The 23580-nt window shown below is 45.3% G+C and overlaps 1 protein-coding gene across 2 annotated transcripts in view; it reads right to left on the bottom strand.

Annotated features, from left to right (window-relative positions):
- LOC121577963 (nuclear factor of activated T-cells, cytoplasmic 2) overlaps nt 1-23580 on the bottom strand; it is a 44323-nt gene that overhangs the window by 17209 nt on the left and 3534 nt on the right. The window contains exons 2-6 of one of the 2 annotated variants that reach the window (XM_041891969.2): nt 17596-18589; nt 16926-17097; nt 14230-14432; nt 13527-13699; nt 1365-1505 (exon numbers count right to left, since the gene is read on the bottom strand). In XM_041891969.2, coding sequence (XP_041747903.1) covers nt 1365-1505; nt 13527-13699; nt 14230-14432; nt 16926-17097; nt 17596-18589 — 1683 coding nt within the window. The remainder of the gene's footprint in view (nt 1-1364; nt 1506-13526; nt 13700-14229; nt 14433-16925; nt 17098-17595; nt 18590-23580) is intronic. The other variant, XM_041891970.2, reaches the window with a different exon arrangement.

Below are 23580 nucleotides of genomic sequence, written 5' to 3'. Positions count from 1 at the left end.
AGTCTAGTGGGCTATAAGAAATGCACACAAAAAAATTCCAGCAAGCTAGAAAAAATTTATAATAATAATACATTCTAGTCTAGCTTTTCGTGGGACTCTAAGAGCTAAGGACCGTTTTTTAAGGCCAGCAGTGCACAGGTGCATATTGCACAAGAGACAGAGGCTATACACTTATGAATAACCCATCATTCATTAGATAAATGGCTAATACTGCATTGAATGTATTACCTGAAAGGGGTACTCTAGGACATCTATATGAAATGGATTATCCCCTTACAAACAAAGATTGCAGTTAAGAGTGCAGTATAACTGCAGTACACTGTAGTATAACTGCAGTTAAGAGTGCAGTATAACTGCAGTACACTGTAGTATAACTGCAGTACACTGTGGTATAACTGCAGTTAGAGTGCAGTATAACTGCAGTACACTGTAGTATAACTGCAGTTAAGAGTGCAGTATAACTGCAGTATGTTGCAAATATTGCGTCCAAAATAACACTGTTTTTTTCACTGCAGTAATTTTTCAGTGTAACTGCAGTTAGCGTGCAGTATAACACCGCAGTTATTCTGCAATTACTGTGTCCAAAATACCACAGTCAACTGTAAAAAAGTCAACTACAAAATAAGGTGGCCCCTGAAAGCCAGATGGAGATGGGTACATTAGACGCTAATTCGGACTTTATATTACTGTAGCATAGACTATGCTGCAGCAAATGTAGGCCTTCCTGTCACAAGAAAAAAAGTTATCATGATGAGATGATACATGCTTTGTGAACTGCTCTCCGTACTGAGATGCGCTGTCTGTCCACACCCTGAGCGTTGATGATTGATCATGCAGATAGCAGAGCGAAGCCCTAGAGAAGCCCGATTTAGACATCTCATATAACTTAACAGTTCCATTTCACGTCATGCTGTTCATATAAATAATTTATTATAATTTACTGTTTTCTCGCAGTTATTTATCCCGGGAAAAGGGAGTGGGTTTGGGCGGGAAATCTCGGTAACCCGTTTCCCGGCATTCAACCGTAGTTGGTGGTAAGGCCCTGCGATAGACTATAGCGTCCTGTCCAGGGAGTGTACTTGTACATCAAGCTGCCTCACGCTACGTTCCGTCTCACACAACCCAAGGATACTAACTGTTGTATGAAGAAAAGACTCAAGAGGCTTAGCCCATTTCTATAATTTACTACCATGAAGCCAAACATTACTAAAGGTAGTGTACAGTATGCCATTATTAGATACAATTACTTTTGCCTTTATGTTTGCTCTTAGGAGTGTAGGCAAGGTTACTGTAAAGCACAACTGTTGACGTAAAAAGGGCTTCATAAATATATTTGATTGATTGATTGATTGTAAAGTCCTCACCAGGTGTCTTTTCTGTGAACACCACCTTGGAATCAGAGGTGAGGTTCTGTCCGGTCAGTATCATCTGCTGTCCCCCTAGAACCGAGCAGCGCTCCACGTCCTGGCGCTCTACAGTGGGAAGCTGGTGGGCCGACCTCTGGGCTGTGGAACCACAGTAGAACGTCGTTAGGAGAACATTAGAACAACCATAGGAGAACATGAGTTTCATTCTGAGGGCGACATTTTTGCACAAGCAAATGGCTGTGAGCAAAATAAGTGTACCATTTCAAATAGGCATATTTTCCATTCCAATGTAAATTACTCACCATCACACAGTTGACTAAATTTCAGTTATATAATCCCCTCCTTTTAACGCACCTCAATGAAGAAAAGTTTCTAATTAAAACGCTCTGCAGATTAATATTAGGGGTTGATAGCGAAGCTTTATTGTTATTCTCTGTATTATTTTTTTTCTTTTTTTCTTGACAAATAACTCAAGAATACACTATTGGAAACAAAGGTGCTGTCTAGAACCTGAAAGAGTTATTCGAATGTCCCAATAGAAGAACCCTTTGAAGAACCCTTTTTGGTTTCAGGTAGAACCATCCTGGGTTCCATATAGAACCCTTTCCACAAAGGGTGGAAAGAGTTCTGTCTCTGTGTGCAGTTTGACAGATATCCATAGACCTGCTAACATGCTAGCAGATACCGCAGGGCGGCAGGTAGCTTAGTGGGTAAGAGTGTTGTGCTAGTAACCGAAAGGTCGCTGGTTCTAATCCCCGAGCCGACTAGGTGAAAAATCTGTCGATGTGCCCTTAAGCAAGGCGATTAACCCTAATTGCTCCTGGAAGTCGCTCTGGATAAGAGCTAAAATAAACTAAAATATTAAAATAAATATAAAAAATATAAACATATACCCATAGACTTCCAGTCATTGCACTAATGCTAGTTAGCATTGCCTTGCAAATCTACTTCTAACTTCCTTCATACTGGACACAGAGACATACAAATGGTATCCATGAGTTCATCTGAAGTAGATATAGGGCATCATTGCCAAAATCCTGAAGTATCCCATTAAACAATTCACTTTTTTGACTATATCATTCTTATGCTTAAAATAATAATACAAAATCTTCTTCTCGTGGACTAAAAGTCAGATTCACAACAAATGTTATCTTTGGAGAAAATACCGGTTGAGAAAATAACGTTGACTCATTCAAAGACGGCCACACTATACCAGTAGATGAATATTAGCACATAAAATATGCACAATTTTTTTTTTAAATCATGAACCATAGGACCAAATTACACCAAATTTGGAATGTAATCAACAAAGTTTGAGAAAAGCTAAGGGATTGCTCAAAAGATGGCTTGAGTTAGTGACAAATCAAAAAACGGCTTTTACATGTCCATTTAAACCACTGTAAATCCACTCCACAGTGGCCTATCAATTTGAAACTTGTCATCGCTATCAGGGACGTCCTTAAGATGAACCACACTGAATTTGGTAATCATCTTTTCTTCATGAACCATACATCAGATTCACTCCAGATTTTATATTAAGACTCATAATGAAAAATGTATGCACTCACTAACTGTAAGTCGTTCTGGATAAGAGCATCTGCTAAATGACTAAAATGTAAAACATTTAAATTACATCAGTTTTTAATGGTTTTGAGAAAAGATTGTTACTGCATTTAAATATGGCCGCACTGTACCTATAGATGCACATTAGCACAGTATGATGCTGCCACCACCATGCTTCACCGTAGGGATGGTGCCAGGTTTCCTCCAGACGTGACACTTGCCATTCAGGCCAGAGTTCAATCTTGGTTTCATCAGACCAGAGAATCTTGTTTCTCATGGTCTGAGAGTCCTTTTTGGCAAACTCCAAGTGGGCTGTCATGTGCCTTTTACTGAGGAGTGGTATTTTGTATTTTATTAGGATCCCCATTAAATGTTGCAAAAGCAGCAGCTACTCTTCCTGGGGTCCACACAAAACATGAAACATGACATAATACAGAACATTAATAGACAACAGCTCATGGACAAAACGATATAAATAAATATAAAATGACAAAAGGCACACGTAGTGTCACAAGCTGGGCTAGAACTCCGGTCTCAGATGTGGGGAGCTGGGGGTTCTACCCCTTAGCCACGGAGGAGGTATAGTTGGACCCAAATGAAACACCCAAGGCAATACTCCAGGTAAGTAGATTTAATGTAACAAAAAGGTTCTTTGCACTTCAAAAATAGTCCAACAAAAGTTCTTCTCAGAAAGAGGTATATTAACAGAGGTAGAGTAACAAAACAGGAGGCAAAACAAAATCACTCCACGAGGGGAGAAAAACAAACTAAAGATAACTTAGAAAAGCTTACTTGGAAAGACACGGTGGGACAAAGCAGGAGACACATAGCCAGGACTCAAAAACCAAGTGAGGAACAGGGGAAAAAACACAGCTAAAATACTCTAGGTGAAACAAGGCACAGGTGACCTGGATCAAGCTAATAAGGACACACGAGGAAGAACTAAGGCAGAGGGGAACACAGATGACCTCTAGAGGCCCGGAGACAAACAGGAGGCAGGAAGCTGACAGGACCCCCTCCTCTAGGAACGACTCCTGACGTTCCTTCCAGAACACCCTGGCCTCAGGGTGCGAAACTCTCGGATCAAACCTGGGTCCAGGATGTCCTTGGCTGGAACCCAGGAGCGCTCCTCTGGCCCGTAGCCCTCCCAGTCCACCAGATACTGCAGAGAGTTCTGGACCCTCCGGGAGTCCAGTATCCGGCGGACTGTGTAGGCTGGCTGGCCGTCAATGATCCTGGGAGGTGGCGGGGGGTCTGCGTGGGGGGGCAAAGGGAGAAGACAAGACAGGTTTAAGTAGTGAAACATGGAAAGTGGGGTTAATTCTAAGGGAGCGAGGGAGAACCAAACGATACGAAACAGGGTTAACCTTTCTTGCTATGCGGAAAGGGCCGATGTATTTCTGGGAAAGCTTCTTGGATTCGACCCGGAGGGGCAGGTTCTTAGTGGCCAACCAAACTCTCTGACCAGCTCGGAAACTAGGGGCCGTCCGGCGGCGGCGATTAGCCTGACCTTGGTATCTCTGGGAGGTCCGAAGGAGGGTACGCCTGGCCTTCTTCCAGGTCCGCCTACAGCGTTGGACAAAGCGCTGGGCCGAGGGAACACCAACTTGCGCCTCTTCCTCTGGAAATAATGGAGGTGTGTAACCGAACTGGCATTCGAAGGGGGACAATCCGGTGGCTGAGGACTGGAGGGTGTTGTGGGCATATTCAGCCCAAATGATATAGGTGGCCCAAGACGTGGGATTACTGGCCGCCATACACCGCAGGATGGTCTCCAGATCCTGATTAATCCGTTCCGTTTGGCCATTAGACTCTGGATGGAACCCCGACGATAGGCTGGCTGTGGCCCCAATAAGCCTGCAGAAGGCCCCCCAAAACCGGGACGAGAATTGGGGACCTCGGTCGGAGACCACGTCCAGGGGAATACCAAATATCCGGAAGACATGGTTCATGAGGAGCTCAGCAGTCTCCTTAGCCGAGGGCAGCTTGGGCAGGGGAATAAACCGGGCAGCCTTAGAGAACCGGTCTACCACCACTAGGATGACGGTGTTGCCCTGGGATGGAGGAAGTCCCGTAACAAAGTCCAGAGAAAGGTGTGACCATGGCCTTCGAGGAACAGGTAAGGGATGGAGCAGTCCCTGGGGTCGCTGGCGTGTCGACTTTCCCTGGTTGCACACAGGGCAGGCCTCAACATAGACCTGCACGTCCTTCTTGATGGACGGCCACCAAAACCGCCATCGGAGGAATTCCAGTGTGCGAGCACTGCCTGGATGGCATGTCAAGGGCGACTCATGACCCCACTGCAAGACGCGGGCCCGAACAGAGAGAGGAACGTACAGGCGACCGGCAGGACCACCGCCTGGATCGGGCTCATGGACAAGGGCCTCTCGTACCCCTCTTTCAAGTTCCCACTGAAGAGGTGCGACGATCCTAGACCTCGGAATAATCGATGCCAAGGGCTTCTCTTGTACCTCGGGAGAATAGGCTCGAGACAGGGCATCCGGCTTGACGTTCTTGGTGCCAGGTCGGTAAGACAGGAGGAACTGGAATCGATTAAAGAAAAGGGACCATCGTGCTTGCCGAGGGTTCATCCGCTTAGCCTGTTGGAGATATTCCAGGTTCTTGTGGTCTGTGAGAACCTGGAAAGGATGCTGAGCCCCCTCAAGCCAATGGCGCCACTCTTCCAAGGCCAGCTTAACCGCAAGCAACTCTCGATCCCCCACGTGGTAGTTGCGCTCGGCCTCAGACAGGCGGCGAGACATGAAGGCACAAGGGGTGTAATCTCCCATCCTCACCCCTCTGTGACAGGACGGCTCCCACCCCCACCTCTGAGGCGTCCACCTCCACCACGAAAGGTCTTTCTGGGTCAGGGATCACCAGAATCGGAGCAGAAGTGAAGCGGCGCTTGAGATCCTTGAAGGCCCCTGCTGCTTCCGGACCCCAGTGAATCTTGGTCCCTCCTCCCTTGGTAAGCGTCGTCAAAGGGGCTACCACAGAGCTGAAATTCTTAATGAACTTCCGATAGAAGTTAGAAAAGCCAATGAACCGTTGAACCTCCTTGACCGTGGCAGGTGTGGGCCAGCTGTGGACCGCTTTGACCTTCTTGGGATCCATCTCTAGGTGGCCGGGAGTGACAATAAACCCGAGAAACTGAGTCTGAGAAACATGAAACTCACACTTCTCAGGTTTAACGTAGAGGTGATTGTCAAGGAGCCTCTGGAGAACCCTGCTAACATGCCCCTCATGCTCCTTCAGTGACCTCGAGAAGATGAGGATATCGTCCAGGTACACGAAGACGAACAGATTAAGCATATCCCGGAGAACATCATTAATCAGGGCTTGGAATACTGCGGGGGGCATTGGTGAGCCCGAACGGCATCACCCGATATTCATAGTGCCCCGTGGGCGTGTTGAACGCCGTCTTCCATTCGTCCCCTTGCCGGATCCGCACGAGATGGTAAGCATTGCGGAGATCCAGTTTAGTAAAAATGGAAGCCCCTTGAAGCAGCTCAAAAGCAGTGGCCATGAGAGGAAGGGGGTATCGATTCCGAACCGTGATCTTGTTGAGTCCCCGGTAATCAACACAAGGCCTAAGACCCCCGTCTTTCTTTTCAACAAAAAAGAAGCCCGCCCCAGCTGGGGAAGTAGAGGCACAGATGAGGCCGGCTGCCAAGGACTCCTTAATGTAGGTGTCCATAGCTGCTTGCTCGGGGGAGGATAAGGAAAAGATCCGACCTCTAGGAGGGCAGCAACCAGGGAGTAGATCAATGGCACAGTCATACGTGCGATGAGGCGGTAAGGAAGTAGCCAGGGCCTTGCTGAACACTGCCTTGAACCGATGGTAAACACTGGGGACTCGGGAGACGTCAACAGACTCTTGCAACTGGGTACTAGGGGCTGAGGGCCTCTGAAGCATGCAGGTGAGTTGGCAAGTGGAACCCCAGTTTAGAATGGTGCCAGTAGGCCAGTCGATCTGGGGATTATATCTGCATAGCCAAGGGTGACCCAGGATAATAGGATACTCGGGAGAGTCAATGAGATAGAAGGTCTCCTCCTGCTGGTGTTGAGAGATAGTAAGTCGCAGGGACTGAGTCGCCTCAGTAACCTTTCCTGGTTCCAGAGGTCTGCCATCTAAGGCTGTAACTGCCTGGGGTTGAGGAAGTAATTGGGTAGGGATCTTGAGTTCCTTAGCCAAGGTTACATCCATGAAATCACCTGCGGCACCGGAATCGATCATAGCCTGGACCCGATGCTGGTGGCCCTCCCAGGACAGAGTGGCTGGAATAGCTAGGACAGCGTTAGTAGGAGGAGCTCTAATTTTCCCCATCACAACCCTCCTGTAGCTGGGCGGGGACAGGCGTTTCCCGAAAGCTCGGGGCAAGTGGAGCGGAAGTGGCCGGCAACCCCGCAGTAGAGGCACCGACGCTCCCTCATGCGACGTTCCCTTTCGTTGGGAGAAAGCCTGGAACGGCCTAACTGCATGCTCTCCGGGGAATCCTGGAGCAGTTCAGGAGCCGGGGAAGCTCTGAATGACGGAGTCCAAACAGGAGAAACAGAGCTGCTCAGAGGAACCTGGGACTGAGACACCTGGCGGCGAGCCGTTCTCCGCTCTCTTAGACGATTGTCCAGGCGGATGGCCAAGGCTATGAGGGACTCGAGATCTCCAGCTGGTTCTCGGGTGGCTAACTCATCTTGAAGGGGGCTCAGATAACCCTCCCTGAAAACAGACCCTCAGCGCTTCATCATTCCATCCGCTCCTTGCTGCTATGGTCCGGAATTCAATGGCAAAATCTGCCGTGCTTTGGGGACCCTGACGGAGAGACAGTAGGCGCTGGAAGCCTCCCGCCCACTGACAGGATGATCGAACACCCGCTTGAACTCTTCTACAAATGCAGCGTAGGAGTCACAACAGGCCTCCTGGGACTGCCACACCGCAGAGGCCCAGGCGAGCGCCTTGTCTGAAAGAAGGGTAATGATGTAGGCAATCTTGGAACGGTCTGTGGGAAAACTTGAGGGTTGGAGCTCGAAGGTGAGGGAGCATTGGGTGAGGAAACCCTGGCAAGAGCTTGGATCCCCAGAAAAGGGCTTGGGAGGTGGTAGTCGGGGCTCCGCCACTGGAGAAGGCCTGTCGTCACTGGGGGGTGACCTGGAGGAAGGGAGAGGACCAGGGAGGCGTTCAAAGAGCTGGTGGAGGGAACTCATCATTTCGGCCAGGAGTTGAGAATGACTAGCCATCAGCTCTTCTTGTCGGCTGAGAACGGCTTCATGGCGCTGGAAAGATGCCTCATGTCGAGTGATCACCGCCAGCAGGTCCTGGGAACTGAGTGTTTCTGGGTCCATGATTGACTTGGTTTTTCTGTCACAAGCTGGGCTAGAACTCCGGTCTCAGATGTGGGGAGCTGGGGGTTCTACCCCTTAGCCACGGAGGAGGTATAGTTGGACCCAAATGAAACACCCAAGGCAATACTCCAGGTAAGTAGATTTAATGTAACAAAAAGGTTCTTTGCACTTCAAAAATAGTCCAACAAAAGTTCTTCTCAGAAAGAGGTATATTAACAGAGGTAGAGTAACAAAACAGGAGGCAAAACAAAATCACTCCACGAGGGAGAAAAACAAACTAAAGATAACTTAGAAAAGCTTACTTGGAAAGACACGGTGGGACAAAGCAGGAGACACATAGCCAGGACTCAAAAACCAAGTGAGGAACAGGGGAAAAAACACAGCTAAAATACTCTAGGTGAAACAAGGCACAGGTGACCTGGATCAAGCTAATAAGGACACACGAGGAAGAACTAAGGCAGAGGGGAACACAGATGACCTCTAGAGGCCCGGAGACAAACAGGAGGCAGGAAGCTGACACGTAGCCTACATATCAATACATAAACTCAAACTATCTACAGTGAGGGAAAAAAGTATTTGATCCCCTGCTGATTTTGTACGTTTGCCCACTGACAAAGACATGATCAGTCTATCATTTTAATGGTAGGTTTATTTCAACAGTGAGAGACAGAATAACAACAAAAAAATCAAGAAAATGGCATGTCAAAAATGTTATAAATTGATTTGCATTTCAATGAGGGAAATAAGTATTTGACCTCCTCTCAATCAGAAAGATTTCTGGCTCCCAGGTGTCTTTTATACAGATAACGAGCTGAGATTAGGAGCACACTCTTAAAGGGAGTGCTCCTAATCTCAGCTTGTTACCTGTATAAAAGACACCTGTCCACAGAAGCAATCAATCAATCAGATTCCAAACTCTCCACCATGGCCAAGATCAAAGAGCTCTCCAATGATGTCAGGGACAAGATTGTAGAACTACACAAGGCTGGAATGGGCTACAAGACCATCGCCAAGCAGCTTGGTGAGAAGGTGACAACAGTTGGTGCGATTATTCGCAAATGGAAGAAACACAAAATAACTGTCAATCTCCCTCGGCCTGGGGCTCCTTGCAAGATCTCACCTCGTGGAGTTGCAATGATCATGAGAACGGTGAGGAATCAGCCAAGAACTACACGGGAGGATCTTGTCAATGATCTCAAGGCAGCTGGGACCATAGTCACCAAGAAAACAATTGGTAACACACTACGCCGTGAAGGACTGAAATCCTGCAGCACCCGCAAGGTCCCCCTGCTCAGGAAAGCACATATACAGGCCCGTCTGAAGTTTGCCAATGAACATCTGAATGATTCAGAGGAGAACTGGGTGAAAGTGTTGTGGTCAGTCCAAAATAACTTGTTTCACAAAATGCTAAAAAATAAATAGGGGTCTATATATAAAATGTATCTATAATGCACTGTATATATATAATGTATCTATAATGCACTGTATATATATATAATGTATCTATAATGCACTGTATATATATAATGTATCTATAATGCACTGTATATATATAATGTATCTATAATGCACTGTATATATATAATGTATCTATAATGCACTGTATATATATAATATATCTATAATGCACTGTATTCTAGTCAAGGCCTATCCTATTTAACTATTGCTGTACATATACTATTCTATCCTACATATTCTACAGATGTACTACATACAGTGAGGGAAAAAAGTATTTGATCCCCTGCTGATTTTGTAAGTTTGCCCACTGACAAAGACATGATCAGTCTATCATTTTAATGGTAGGTTTATTTGAACAGTGAGAGACAGAATAACAACGAAAAAATCCAGAAAAACGCATGTCAAAAATGTTATGACTTGATTTGCATTTTAATGAGGGAAATAAGTATTTGACCCCTCTGCAAAACATGACTTAGTACTTGGTGGCAAAACCCTTGTTGCCAATCACAGAGGTCAGACGTTTCTTGTAGTTCGCCACCAGGTTTGCACACATCTCAGGAGGGATTTTGTCCCGCTCCTCTTTGCAGATCTTCTCCAAGTCATTAAGGTTTCGAGGCTGACGTTTGGCAACTCAAATCTTCAGCTCCCTCCACAGATTTTCTATGGGATTAAGGTCTGGAGACTGGCTAGGCCACTCCAGGACCTTAATGCTCTTCTTGAGCCACTCCTTTGTTGCCTTGGCCATGTGTTTTGGGTCATTGTCATGTTGGAATACCCATCCACGACCCATTTTCAATGCCCTGGCTGAGGGAAGGAGGTTCTCACCCAAGATTTGGCCCCTTAGCAGAAAAACAGCCCCAAAGCATAATGTTTCCACCTCCATGTTTGACGGTGGGGATGGTGTTCTTGGGGTCATAGGCAGCATTCCGGCGAGTTGAGTTGATGCCAAAGAGCTCGATTTAGGTCTCATCTGACCACAATTTCACCCAGTTCTCCTCTGAATCATTCAGATGTTCATTGGCAAACTTCAGACGGGCCTGTATATGTGCTTTCTTGAGCAGGGGGACCTTGCGGGCGCTGCAGGATTTCAGTCCTTCACAGCGTAGTGTGTTACCAATTGTTTTCTTGGTGACTATGGTCCCAGCTGCCTTGAGATCATTGACAAGATCCTCCCGTGTAGTTCTGGGCTGATTCCTCACCGTTCTAATGATCATTGCAACTCCACGAGGTGAGATCTTGCATGGAGCCCCAGGCAGAGGGAGATTGACAGTTATTTTGTGTTTCTTCCATTTGCGAATAATCGCACCAACTGTTGTCACCTTCTCACCAAGCTGCTTGGCGATGGTCTTGTAGCCCATTCAAAGCCTTGTGTAGGTCTACAATCTTGTCCCTGACATCCTTGGAGAGCTTTTTGGTCTTGGCCATGGTGGAGAGTTTGGAATCTGATTGATTGATTGCTTCTGTGGACAGGTGTCTTTTATACAGGTAACAAGCTGAGATCAGGAGCACTCCCTTTAAGAGTGTGCTTATTTCCCTCATTAAAATTCAAATCAATTTATAACATTTTTGACATGCGTTTTTCTGGATTATTTTGTTGTTATTCTGTCTCTCACTGTTCAAATAAACCTACCATTAAAATGATAGACTGATCATTTCTTTGTCAGTGGGCAAACGTACAAAATCAGCAGGGGATCAAATACTTTTTTCCCTCACTGTATTCTATCCATATACTGTCCATAATACATCCCATTATATACAGTATGTATCTGTATAATTACATAGTGTTTCCCTATTATGTGGTCTGAACGCAGTGAAACATTTTATTTAGGAAAATTAGAAACCGGAAGTTGTGCCGCTTGAGCAGTCAGCGTATATATATTTATAAATATTCATATTTATACAGTACCAGTCAGCAGTTTGGACACACCTACTTATTCAAGGGGTTTTCTTTATTTTTACTATTTCCTACATTGTAGAATAATAGTGAAGACATCAAAACTATGAAATAACACATATGGAATCATGTAGTAACCAAAAAATTGTTAAACATGTCAAAATATATTTTATATTTGAGATTCTTCAAATAGCCACTCTTTGCCTTGATGACAGCTTTGCACACTCTTGGCATTCTCACAACCCCCTTCATGAGGTAGTCACCTGGAATGCATTTCAATTAACAGGTGTTTCTTCTTAAAAGTTAATTTGTGGAATTTCTTTCCATCTTACTGCGTTTGAGCCAATCAGTTGTTTTGTGACAAGGTAGGGGGAAAGGGGGGGGTTTACAGAAGATATCCTTATTTGGTAAAAGACCAAGTCCATATTATGGCAAGAACAGCTCAAATAAACAAAGATAAACGACAGTCCATCATTACTTTAAGTCATGAAGGTCAGTCAATAAGGAACATTTCAAGAACTTTGAAAGTTTCTTCAAGTGCAGTCGCAAAAACCATCAAGCGCTATGATGAAACTGGCTTTCATGAGGACCGCCACAGGAAGATCCAGAGTTACCTCTGCTGCAGAGGATAAGTTCATTAGAGTTACCAACCTCAGAAATTGCAGCCCAAATAAATGCTTCACAGAGTTCAAGTAACAGACACATCTCAACATCAACTGTTCAGAGGGGACTGTGTGAATCAGGCCTTCATGGTTGAATTGCTGCAAAGAAACCACTACTAAAGGACACCAATAAGAAGAAGAGACTTGCTTGGGCCAAGAAACACGAGCAGTGGACATTAGACCCGTGGAAATGTGTCCTTTGGTCTGGAGTCCAAATCAGAGATTTTTGGTTCCCATCGCAGTGTCTTTGTGAGACGCGGTATGGGTGAACGGATTATCTCCACATGTAAAGCATGGAGGAGAAGGTGTTATGGTGTGGGGGTGCTTTGCTGGTGACACTGTCTGTGATTTATTTAGAATTCAAGGCACACTTAACCATCATGGCTACCACAGCATTCTACAGCGATACGCCATCCCATCTGGTTTGGGCTTAGTGGGACTATCATTTGTTTTTCAACAGGACAATGATCCAACACACCTCCAGGCTGTTTAAGGGCTATTTTACCAAGAAGGAGTGTGATGGAGTGCTGCATCAGTTGACCTGGCCTCCACAATCCCCCGACCTCAACCCAATTGAGATGGTTTGGGATGAGTCGGACCGCTAAGTGAAGGAAAAGCAGCCAACAAGTCCTCAGCATATGTAGGAACTCCTTCAAGGCTGTTGGAAAAGCATTCCAGGTGAAGCTGGTTGAGATAATGCCAAGAGTGTACAAAGCTGTCATCAAGGCAAACTGTGGCTATTTGAAGAATCTCAAATATAAAATATATTTTGATTTGTTTAACACTTTTTTGTTTACTACATGATTCCATATGTGTTATTTCATAGTTTTGATGTCTTCACTATTAATCTACAATCTAAAAAATAGTAAAAATAAAGAAAAACTCTTGACTGAGTAGGTGTGTCCAAACCTTTGACTGGTAGTGTATATAAACTCAATACATTATGTCATGACTTTAAGAATGATTACCTGCTGCATTCAAAGATAACCAACCTAAAGCACTAGAGTACACTTTACCTGCCTCATCCTTGTGGTATTGAGAGATAAACATGGTAATGCTTTCACTGATTGCACATAAAGGAAGATAGTTCCTACATGATAGAGGGCTTGCTTTGTTTTCCAACTGATCTTGTGTTCTTTCTGTCTTCCTGTGAACCCCGTTCATTGCTGCTCACAGCTATATTTATTATTATTATTTGTAGTAATAATGGAATTTGGGTTTCAGGAACAAAAATTCACTTACAACACTCAATGGGAAGGGAGGCCACTTGAAGACAGACATACTGTCCTCCTGGATGAGGAATATGGACCCGAAAGACAAGGCGGACACAGGTGTTTTTGCGTCCCATGTCTGTCTCTCCTGTCCTCAGCTCGATGTCAGCATTTCTCAGCTTTAGGATGCCAGCACAGTCAATCCTTTACAAGGGAAGTAAAAAATTGTTTTATTAATAGTTTTATACCCTAGCTCTGAAAACATATGTGTGTGTGTGTGCATGCATATTTATTTGCTTGTACGTGTGTGTGTGTGTGTGTGTGTGTGTGTGTATGTGTGTGTGTGTGTGTGTGTGTGCGTGTTTGTGTATGTATGTTTGTGTGTGTGTGTGCGTGTGCATCCTTATGTGTCTGCATACTAGTGTGTATGTGTGTGTGTGTGTGTGTGTGTGTGTGTGCATGTGTGTGTGTGTGTGTGTGCGTCCTTATGTGTCTGCATGTTAGTGTGTGTGTGCGTGTGTGTGTGTGTGTGTGTGCGTGTGTGTGCGTCCTTATGTGTCTGCATGTTAGTGTGTATGTGTGTGTGTGTGTGTGTGTGCATGTGTGTGTGTGTGTGTGCGTCCTTATGTGTCTGCATGTTAGTGTGTGTGTGCGTGTGTGTGCGTGCGTGCGTGTGTGTGTGTGTGTGTGTGTGTGTGTGTGTGTACTGTCTCTAACGTGACTGTTTTCCTTACACTGCTTTCATGTTGTTCTTGGGCTCTAGAGGGATCTCCAGGACTTTGGTGCCATTGACCTTTCTCTCTTGGCTTGGTGTGGTGACCGTTTTCCCCGTGATGCGGTGCACCTGGTAGAAGGCATGGGGTTTGAGGATCCTCTCGTCAGCCGTTCCGATGAACACCAGCAGACCCAGTGGAGCTTTGCCTCTGTACCCATGAAGCTGTTCGAGAGAAACAACAAATAAATAAACAGTATTACCTTTAAGGGGACGTTATACTCCAAAACCAACGTTTGTCAGATGTTTTCAGACCTCAATAGTAGTCTTCTGTTGAGATACGGCCATCTATTGTGTAGAGACACCTATGTGCCAAAACCCCAAATGAATAGAAAAGATAAGCACCATGTAATTTACTAATCTTATTCGGTGCTTATCTTTTCCATTCATTTGTGGTTGAGGCAGAGCTGGCTCTACACAATAGATGACATTGGATGTGGGGTCTAAAAACAACTGACACACTTCGATTTTGGAGTGTATCCATTTAACATTTTTGATACTGTTGACTTAAATACTGTGTCCTCTGCACTGCAGAGCGCCAGCATTCTTACAGCTTTCATACATGACAGTAAATAATAATATTTCTGACTAAAATGGTTACTTTTGAACTAATGTGTAATCCACGGGACCATAATTCATTCTACACTCTTAGAAAAAAAAGGTGCTATCTAGAACCTTAAAGGGTTCTTGGGCTGTCCCCATTGGAGAACCCTTTTGGAACCCTTTTTTCTAAGTGTACTCATCAAAAGATGAACTGATAAAACTGTTGAAATCGGAGACATCCATAATTACTTTGAGAACATCGAGGGTTAACTACCTCCAACAATATCACAGTTCTTCTCCGTTACATAATGAAGGAAATTGACTTCATAGGTTACGAAAGGCCAACTCCCGACATAATTCCTTGCATATGTAGCGGATGGCTAATGTTTAGCAGAAGGATAGCATCACTACTGTTGCCCTGGACCCAGAAATGGCTTTCACATCCCGGGATGAGAAGACAGCTCACTGCGTAAATAACTATACATCAAAACCAGCATGGCTTAGTCAATATGTTCTGAACTTTATACTTCATATGGGTGGATTTTTCATCATTTCAAATACACTTGAAAGTTATCAAAAAGAAAGGAGGACCAAGGCACTCTTCATATATATTGTCTACCAACATTTACTATTGTGTACCTTAGTAGCGCTTCCCTTCCTCCTCTTTCTACACTTGAAAGTTAACCTTGATCCCAGGCTTAATTGGTATAGAGCCGGCTGGGGACAAGATTAGGGGTCGTGTTAGGGCTAGATTAGTTTAAGTGTTCACCTTTATGTGGACAACATTTGTCAGTAAAGGAGGAAAATTGTGTGAGATGCTAGAATACAAAACAACTTCACTTAACTAACCCATTTACTCAAGACTCTTCCTCTCAAAATACTTGAATAGAACATTGTAGTAAAGACCTTGTAGTAAAGACCTTGTAGTAAAGAACTTGTAGTAAAGACCTTGTAGTAAAGAACTTGTAGTAAAGAACTTGTAGTAAAGAACTTGTAGTAAAGAACTTGTAGTAAATAACTTGTAGTAAAGAACTTGTAGTAAAGACCTTGTAGTAAAGAACTTGTAGTAAAGACCTTGTAGTAAAGAACTTGTAGTAAAGAACTTGTAGTAAAGAACTTGTAGTAAAGAACTTGTAGTAAATAACTTGTAGTAAAGAACTTGTAGTAAAGAACTTGTAGTAAAGAACTTGTAGTAAAGAACTTGTAGTAAAGAACTTGTAGTAAAGACCTTGTAGTAAAGAACTTGTAGTAAAGAACTTGTAGTAAAGAACTTGTAGTAAAGAACTTGTAGTAAAGAACTTGTAGTAAAGAACTTGTAGTAAATAACTTGTAGTAAAGACCTTGTAGTAAAGAACTTGTAGTAAAGAACTTGTAGTAAAGAACTTGTTGCAAAGACCTTGTGGTAAATAACTTTTAGTAAATAACTTATTTTAAAAAAGGGTACATGAGAGTATGGGTGCTTTCACATATCCCCTGTATGATCCGGATCCCAGAGCATTTTTTTTACCCAAGTCTGCTCTATGAAGCGTGTCTGAAACACAAAGGAACCCTGGAACCCTGCGTCAATAGCAGGTCCAGCATTCAGGACCGGAGTGTCAGGTACCGGGTTAGTCACGTGGAACTGTTTTCCCCTTGTAAACAAGCTAGCTGGCTTATGTCATGTTGAATTTGAGTCTCGCAAATCATACCCTGAAGCGGTAATTATCAGGTCATGTGAAATCAAAACGTAATTCTCACAAATGTTCCAGGAAACCAAAACCAGCGTACCGAATTTCATATGAAAACGTCCTATGGTGGTTTCACTGTGCTGGTTTTATGGTTGAATGGGTATTGTCATAATAATGCAGGCTGATACATTTGTTCATTTACATATTGTAGCTAGACACCTGAGACAGACATGGTAACATAATGACAAGGAAATACCACCACAGACACATATTCATACACACAGGAGTACAATCTCTCTCTCTCTCTCTCTCCACGGGTATACCAAATTTGTCGGGGCATGGACCCTACAAGGTGTCGAAAGCGTTCCACGTGTCAACACCCATACACACACACATACATACATAGGTTAAACAAACACACACTCCCCCCATCCCCCACACCCAGTACCTGAACCACAGTGTGTCCTCCAACAGGTGCTTTGACTGCCCCCCTGCTGCCCTCTGTCTCGTAGTGGGCCCGGTGGTGCTGTTTCGGCTGCTGCTCCAGACAGAGCTCATACTGGTCGGAGTGACTGGGCAAGTGCCACTCCAGAGGGGGCAGAGATGGCACAGGGATGCCACTGATGAGAGAGAGAGAGAGAGAGAGAGAGAGAGAGAGAGAGAGAGAGAGAGAGAGAGAGAGAGAGAGAGAGAGAGAGAGAGAGAGAGAGAGAGAGAGAGAGAGAGAGAGAGAGAGAGAGAGAGAGAGGAGAGAGAGAGAGGAGAGAGAGAGAGAGAAAGAGAGAGAGAGAGAGAGAGAGAGAGAGAGAGAGAGAGAGAGAGAGAGAGAGAGAGAGAGAGAGAGAGAGATGAGTAAGACAGAAAGAAAGAGTGGTGGAAAAGAGAGAGAGAGGGTTTTCACTGGTTATAGTGGAGTAAGATCATTATCGTAACATTTCCTGCCATAACACACAAAAAACGTCAAAACACGTCAGAACATTAAATCACATTTTCAAATGAACTGCCTCTAAGGTTTTCTTAATACTGCTTCTTTACCTGTCATTACAGATTCATATGACTGTCATTACTTTTCATTCTTATGAGGGATCATCATTCCCATAGCACATTGCACATTATACCTGAAGGCTCCATGGGCTAGTGGAGCCGGCCAGACAGATGTAGGGATGTAGAAGGTCTCAGCCCCAGCTCTGCCTCTCCGTCCATGCTCCCCCTGGCTCTCTCCGTACGTATAACACTCAACACTGGGCCGCACCATCTTTGAGGGGACCGCCCTGGGCAGGCTGGAGTTGAGGCTGCTCAACACCTCTTCAAGGCTGGGCACCTGCTGAGGGGCATTGGCCTGGGGGTCAGCCTGGGCCAGGTATCGTTCTTGGGGGTGGTGGGGCGAGGGGCTGGGGCTTGGGCTCCGGGAGCGCTGCTGCTGCTGGCTGGTGGTCCCCAGATTGGGGCCGCTGTACTGGTCGTAGGTGCGTTTGCCCTGAGGAGAGGCGGAGCGAGAGCGGGGGTAGTCGTGGGAGTGGGGCGAGGAAGACCGCTGACTCTGCGAGTGGGGCGAGGAAGACCGCTGACTCTGCGGAACCAGGAAAGTCTCCTCTGTGATGCTGGTGCGCGGGGAGGTCCCAGGGGAGGAGTGGGCCGAGGACGTGTGGATGCCCTGGAGGCCCGGGAGGAGGTCCAAGGCGGTCAAGCCAACCGCGCCCCCACCACCACTGGGAGATACACAAGGCGAGACCCAGGGCGAGTAGGCCTCAGACAGCCAGCCCGTGGAGGAGTTGCTGCTGGCAGGGCTCTGGGGCTCTCGGTAGGCCGTGTTCTCATAGCCAGGCACGGTTAGGGCCATGGTTCTGGAGCTGGCGTCCAGGGGATGAGTCTGGTGAGGGTCCCCTGATGGGGTGATCTCAATCCTGGGGCTAGGGGAGGGAGCACCCACTGGCCTGGAAGGGAGATCCAACGAGTTAAACCCAGGCCCAGACAGGCTGTCAGGGACAGGCCCATGGTGGTAAGAGGACTGGCTGGAGGTTGTAGGGGCGCTACCGGGGATTTCGTCACAAGGGTAGGGCACCATAGATGAGGGGTTGTGATCGTCGTGAGGGGGAACCACTGAGTTGCCTGCTAAGAATATGGCAGAATGAAGTGAGCACTCATTTACGCATTATGTATTGCAAAATGTCAGGATCAGAATGGTGATTTTTCTAAACTAACACCTGCCATTTCAGTGACTATATTTTTTGTTCTTACAAATTTTGTTACCAAGTATTTTTTATGAACATCAGGCAATTACCAGTAATAATAGGAAACGTGTTCCTAAAATAGCAGGCATGTGAAATAGACACAAAGTTACACTGGGTAGAGGATTTTACAACATAAGCATTTGACAGCTGAGTAGGCTGTTCCTCTATTGGATAGTTCATCATTCACCAGGGGTTCAATATGGCTAAGGGACAGATCGACATTTACTGTGGGAGGGGCTGGTCCAACTCAAGGTGTCATAAAAAATTGCACCCCCCTCCCCAAAGTAAAAAATATTTTCACATGACCCTCCCCTCGTACTTCAAAATAAATTGAACACCCTCCCCCTCATAGAATTAACTCAAAATAATGTTTTTCAACCACAAATAACAATAACTGTAGCAAACTTGTCTTTATCAACGTGGATATCGACTTTGCCACTTCTGCATGCTTTTGTGGCACAGTCGATGCCACGCAGGGCTACGGGCCAGAAGGTTGAGGGTTCGCCGACCACCACAGACGAGCTCACTCTCACTACCTGTTTCATTACACTACGATCAGAGCCGGCTGCAGACAATGATCAGCTAGGGGGAAATCAGATTTTCAACATTTTGATGCCATATTTATAATTATATTAAATATATGCAACGAATTTTCCACCAACAGGTTTCTGTGCCAATGCACCACACAACCAATAAACAAACCATACCAATTTCAGGAACTTCAATATCATGGTTTGCGTTTTCAACACCACAATCTTGACAAACAGAAAATACATCCATCCCTACCTTGTAGGCTTACCCAGTAACGAAGGCTTAGCTTGACAATCTCGGAATGTCATTAAACTTTTTGGTGTTTTGTAACAGATATCTATTTCCATTCATCAATTAGCCGCTGCACAGTTTGGATTGATCGATTGATCGATTTTATTTGTCAGTTAAAAAAATACATATATACACAAAGATTTTTTTTAAGTGACCAGGATTGCACAATAAAATCGGGGACTTATTTCCATTGTAGTACCTATTTTTTTACAGAAATACATAAACAATTACATAGATACAGACACATTACATAGATACAGACACATTACAGAGATACAGACACATTACATAGATACAGACACATTACATAGATACAGACACATTACATAGATACAGACACATTACATAGATACAGACACATTACAGAGATACAGACACATTACATAGATACAGACACATTACAGAGATACAGATACATTACATAGATACAGACACATTACATGGATACAGACACATTACATAGATACAGACACATTACAGAGATACAGACACATTACAGAGATACAGACACATTACATAGATACAGACACATTACAGAGATACAGACACATTACATAGATACAGACACATTACAGAGATACAGACACATTACAGAGATACAGACACATTACAGAGATACAGACACATTACATAGATACAGACACATTACAGAGATACAGACACATTACAGAGATACAGACACATTACATAGATACAGACACATTACAGAGATACAGACACATTACATAGATACAGACACATTACAGAGATACAGACACATTACAGAGATACAGACACATTACATAGATACAGACACATTACAGAGATACAGACACATTACATAGATACAGACACATTACAGAGATACAGACACATTACATAGATACAGACACATTACATAGATACAGACACATTACAGAGATACAGACACATTACAGAGATACAGACACATTACATAGATACAGACACATTACATAGATACAGACACATTACAGAGATACAGACACATTACATAGATACAGACACATTACAGAGATACAGACACATTACATAGATACAGACACATTACAGAGATACAGACACATTACATAGATACAGACACATTACAGAGATACAGACACATTACAGAGATACAGACACATTACATAGATACAGACACATTACAGAGATACAGACACATTACATAGATACAGACACATTACAGAGATACAGACACATTACAGAGATACAGACACATTACATAGATACAGACACATTACAGAGATACAGACACATTACATAGATACAGACACATTACAGAGATACAGACACATTACATAGATACAGACACATTACAGAGATACAGACACATTACATAGATACAGACACATTACAGAGATACAGACACATTACATAGATACAGACACATGTCACGCCCTGGCTCTGGGGACTCTCGTATGTTGAGCCAGGGTGTTATATTCTATGTTTGTATTTCTAGGTTGGCCTGAGTGACTCCCAATCAGAGGCAACGAGTGTCAGCTGGTTGTCTCTGATTGGGAGCCATATTTAACTGTCTGTCTTTCACTTTGTGTTTGTGGTTTCTTGTTCCTTTTGATTTGTGTTTGTGTCGAAGGACTTCACGTTTCGTTTGGTGTTTTGTTCGCTGTGGTGTACAATAAAATAAATATGTACGCATCTCACGCTGCGCCTTGGCCCGCTACTTTTCAAGACGATCGTGACAGAAGAAACCACCACGACTGGGTCAAGCAGCGTGATGAGGAGAAAGGCTGGAATTACGAGAAGTGGAGAGAGAATTGGACGAGAACCATGGAGGCCTGGTCCACGGGGGAGAGACAAGCCCAGAAAATGTTTAGGGGGGGCTCACGCCGTGGACGACGGGGCAGCAGGAGTACGGGATAGAGTGGTGCAGAGGGTTGGCAGAGAAGGCCGCCAGGTTAAGGGGGCCACTGGTCACAGAGGAGAGGGAAAGTGTGGAGGCACGGCGAGAGGTACTGGGGTGTGTTACCAGTCCGGTCCGGCCCGTTCCTGATCCCTGCGTAGGGCCAGTGGTGTGTGTCCCCAGTACGGTCCGGCCTGTTCCTGTTCCTCGCATCGAGCCTGTGGTGCGTGTCATCAGCCCGGCCCGGCCTGTTCCTGCTCCCCGCACCAGGCCGATGGTGCGCATCGCCAGCCCGGCCCGGCCTGTTCCTGCTCCCCGCACCAAGTCTGTGGTGCGTTTCGTCAGCCCTGTCCGGCCCGTTCCTGCTCTCCGCACCAAGTCTGTGGTGCGTTTCGTGTCAGCCCCTGTCCGGCCTGTTCCTGCTCTCCGCACCAAGTCTGTGGTGCGCGTCGCCAGCCCAGTCCGGCCCATTCCTGCTCCCGCACCAAGTCTGTGGTGCGTTTCGTCAGCCCTGTTCGGCCTGTTCCTGCTCTCCGCACCAAGTCTGTGGTGCGCGTCGCCAGCCCAGTCCGGCCCATTCCTGCTCCCCGCACCAAGTCTGTGGTGCGTTTCGTCAGCCCTGTCCGGCCCGCTCCTGCTCTCCACACCAGGCCAGTGGTGTGCGTCGTCAGTCCAGCACGGCCCGCGCCTGTTCCCCGCACCAAGCCAGGGGTGCGTATCGTCAGCCCGGTCCGGCCAGTGGCTACTCCACGCACCAAGCCAGGGGTGCGCATCGTCAGCCCGGTCCGATCCGTTCCTGCTCCACCAGTGTTCAGTCCAGCTCCGGCCAGCAGGGCCAGACCGGATCAGGGGTGCTTTGGGGGATTAGAGAGGGAGTGGGAGTCATGCCCGGAGCTGGATCCACCGCCGAGGCGGAGTGCCCACCCGGTCCCTCCCCTGTTGTGTTTGGTTGGCGCGGCCGGAGTCCGCGTCTTTGGGGGGGGGTACTGTCACGCCCTGGCTCTGGGGACTCTCGTATGTTGAGCCAGGGTGTTATATTCTATGTTTGTATTTCTAGGTTGGCCTGAGTGACTCCCAATCAGAGGCAACGAGTGTCAGCTGGTTGTCTCTGATTGGGAGCCATATTTAACTGTCTGTCTTTCACTTTGTGTTTGTGGTTTCTTGTTCCTTTTGATTTGTGTTTGTGTCGAAGGACTTCACGTTTCGTTTGGTGTTTTGTTCGCTGTGGTGTACAATAAAATAAATATGTACGCATCTCACGCTGCGCCTTGGCCCGCTACTTTTCAAGACGATCGTGACAACACATTACATAGATACAGACACATTACAGAGATACAGACACATTACATAGATACAGACACATTACATAGATACAGACACATTACATAGATACAGACACATTACAGAGATACAGACACATTACAGAGATACAGACACATTACATAGATACAGACACATTACAGAGATACAGACACATTACATAGATACAGACACATTACAGAGATACAGACACATTACAGAGATACAGACACATTACATAGATACAGACACATCACAGAGATACAGACACATTACATAGATACAGACACATTACAGAGATACAGACACATTACATAGATACAGACACATTACAGAGATACAGACACATTACAGAGATACAGACACATTACATAGATACAGACACATTACAGAGATACAGACACATTACATAGATACAGACACATTACAGAGATACAGACACATTACAGAGATACAGACACATTACATAGATACAGACACATCACAGAGATACAGACACATTACATAGATACAGACACATTACAGAGATAGAGATGAAAAAATGCTCAACCTCCAGATGAGTGTGAGCGGGGAGTTTCAGTACTATTCTTCCAAGCTTGTTTGGCTGGTAGCTGATTGTTTAGATGTTTTGGGGCTGCTGGTGAACCAATGATGTGCAGCATAATCGAGGTGACACTGGACTAGTGAGTTGCCAGTCTTTAGGGAGTCTATAGCTAGGTTTCCATCCAAACAGATTTTCATGTGAATGTTCTAAAATCTTCCTAAAAAATAATATGCCATTTCAGAGTTTCCTTTAGGAAAATTTGGGGCCAGACAACATGACAGAGAAGATGTTAATTTACCGAACATTTGAAAAATTAAATGGACATCCATACGCATTCAGATCCAACCTG

The sequence above is a fragment of the Coregonus clupeaformis genome, chromosome 12 (genome assembly GCF_020615455.1).
Source record: "Coregonus clupeaformis isolate EN_2021a chromosome 12, ASM2061545v1, whole genome shotgun sequence".
NCBI lineage: Eukaryota > Metazoa > Chordata > Actinopteri > Salmoniformes > Salmonidae > Coregonus > Coregonus clupeaformis.
Note: the sequence above shows the minus strand (reverse complement) of the source record. Positions and strands in the feature narration are given on the sequence as shown.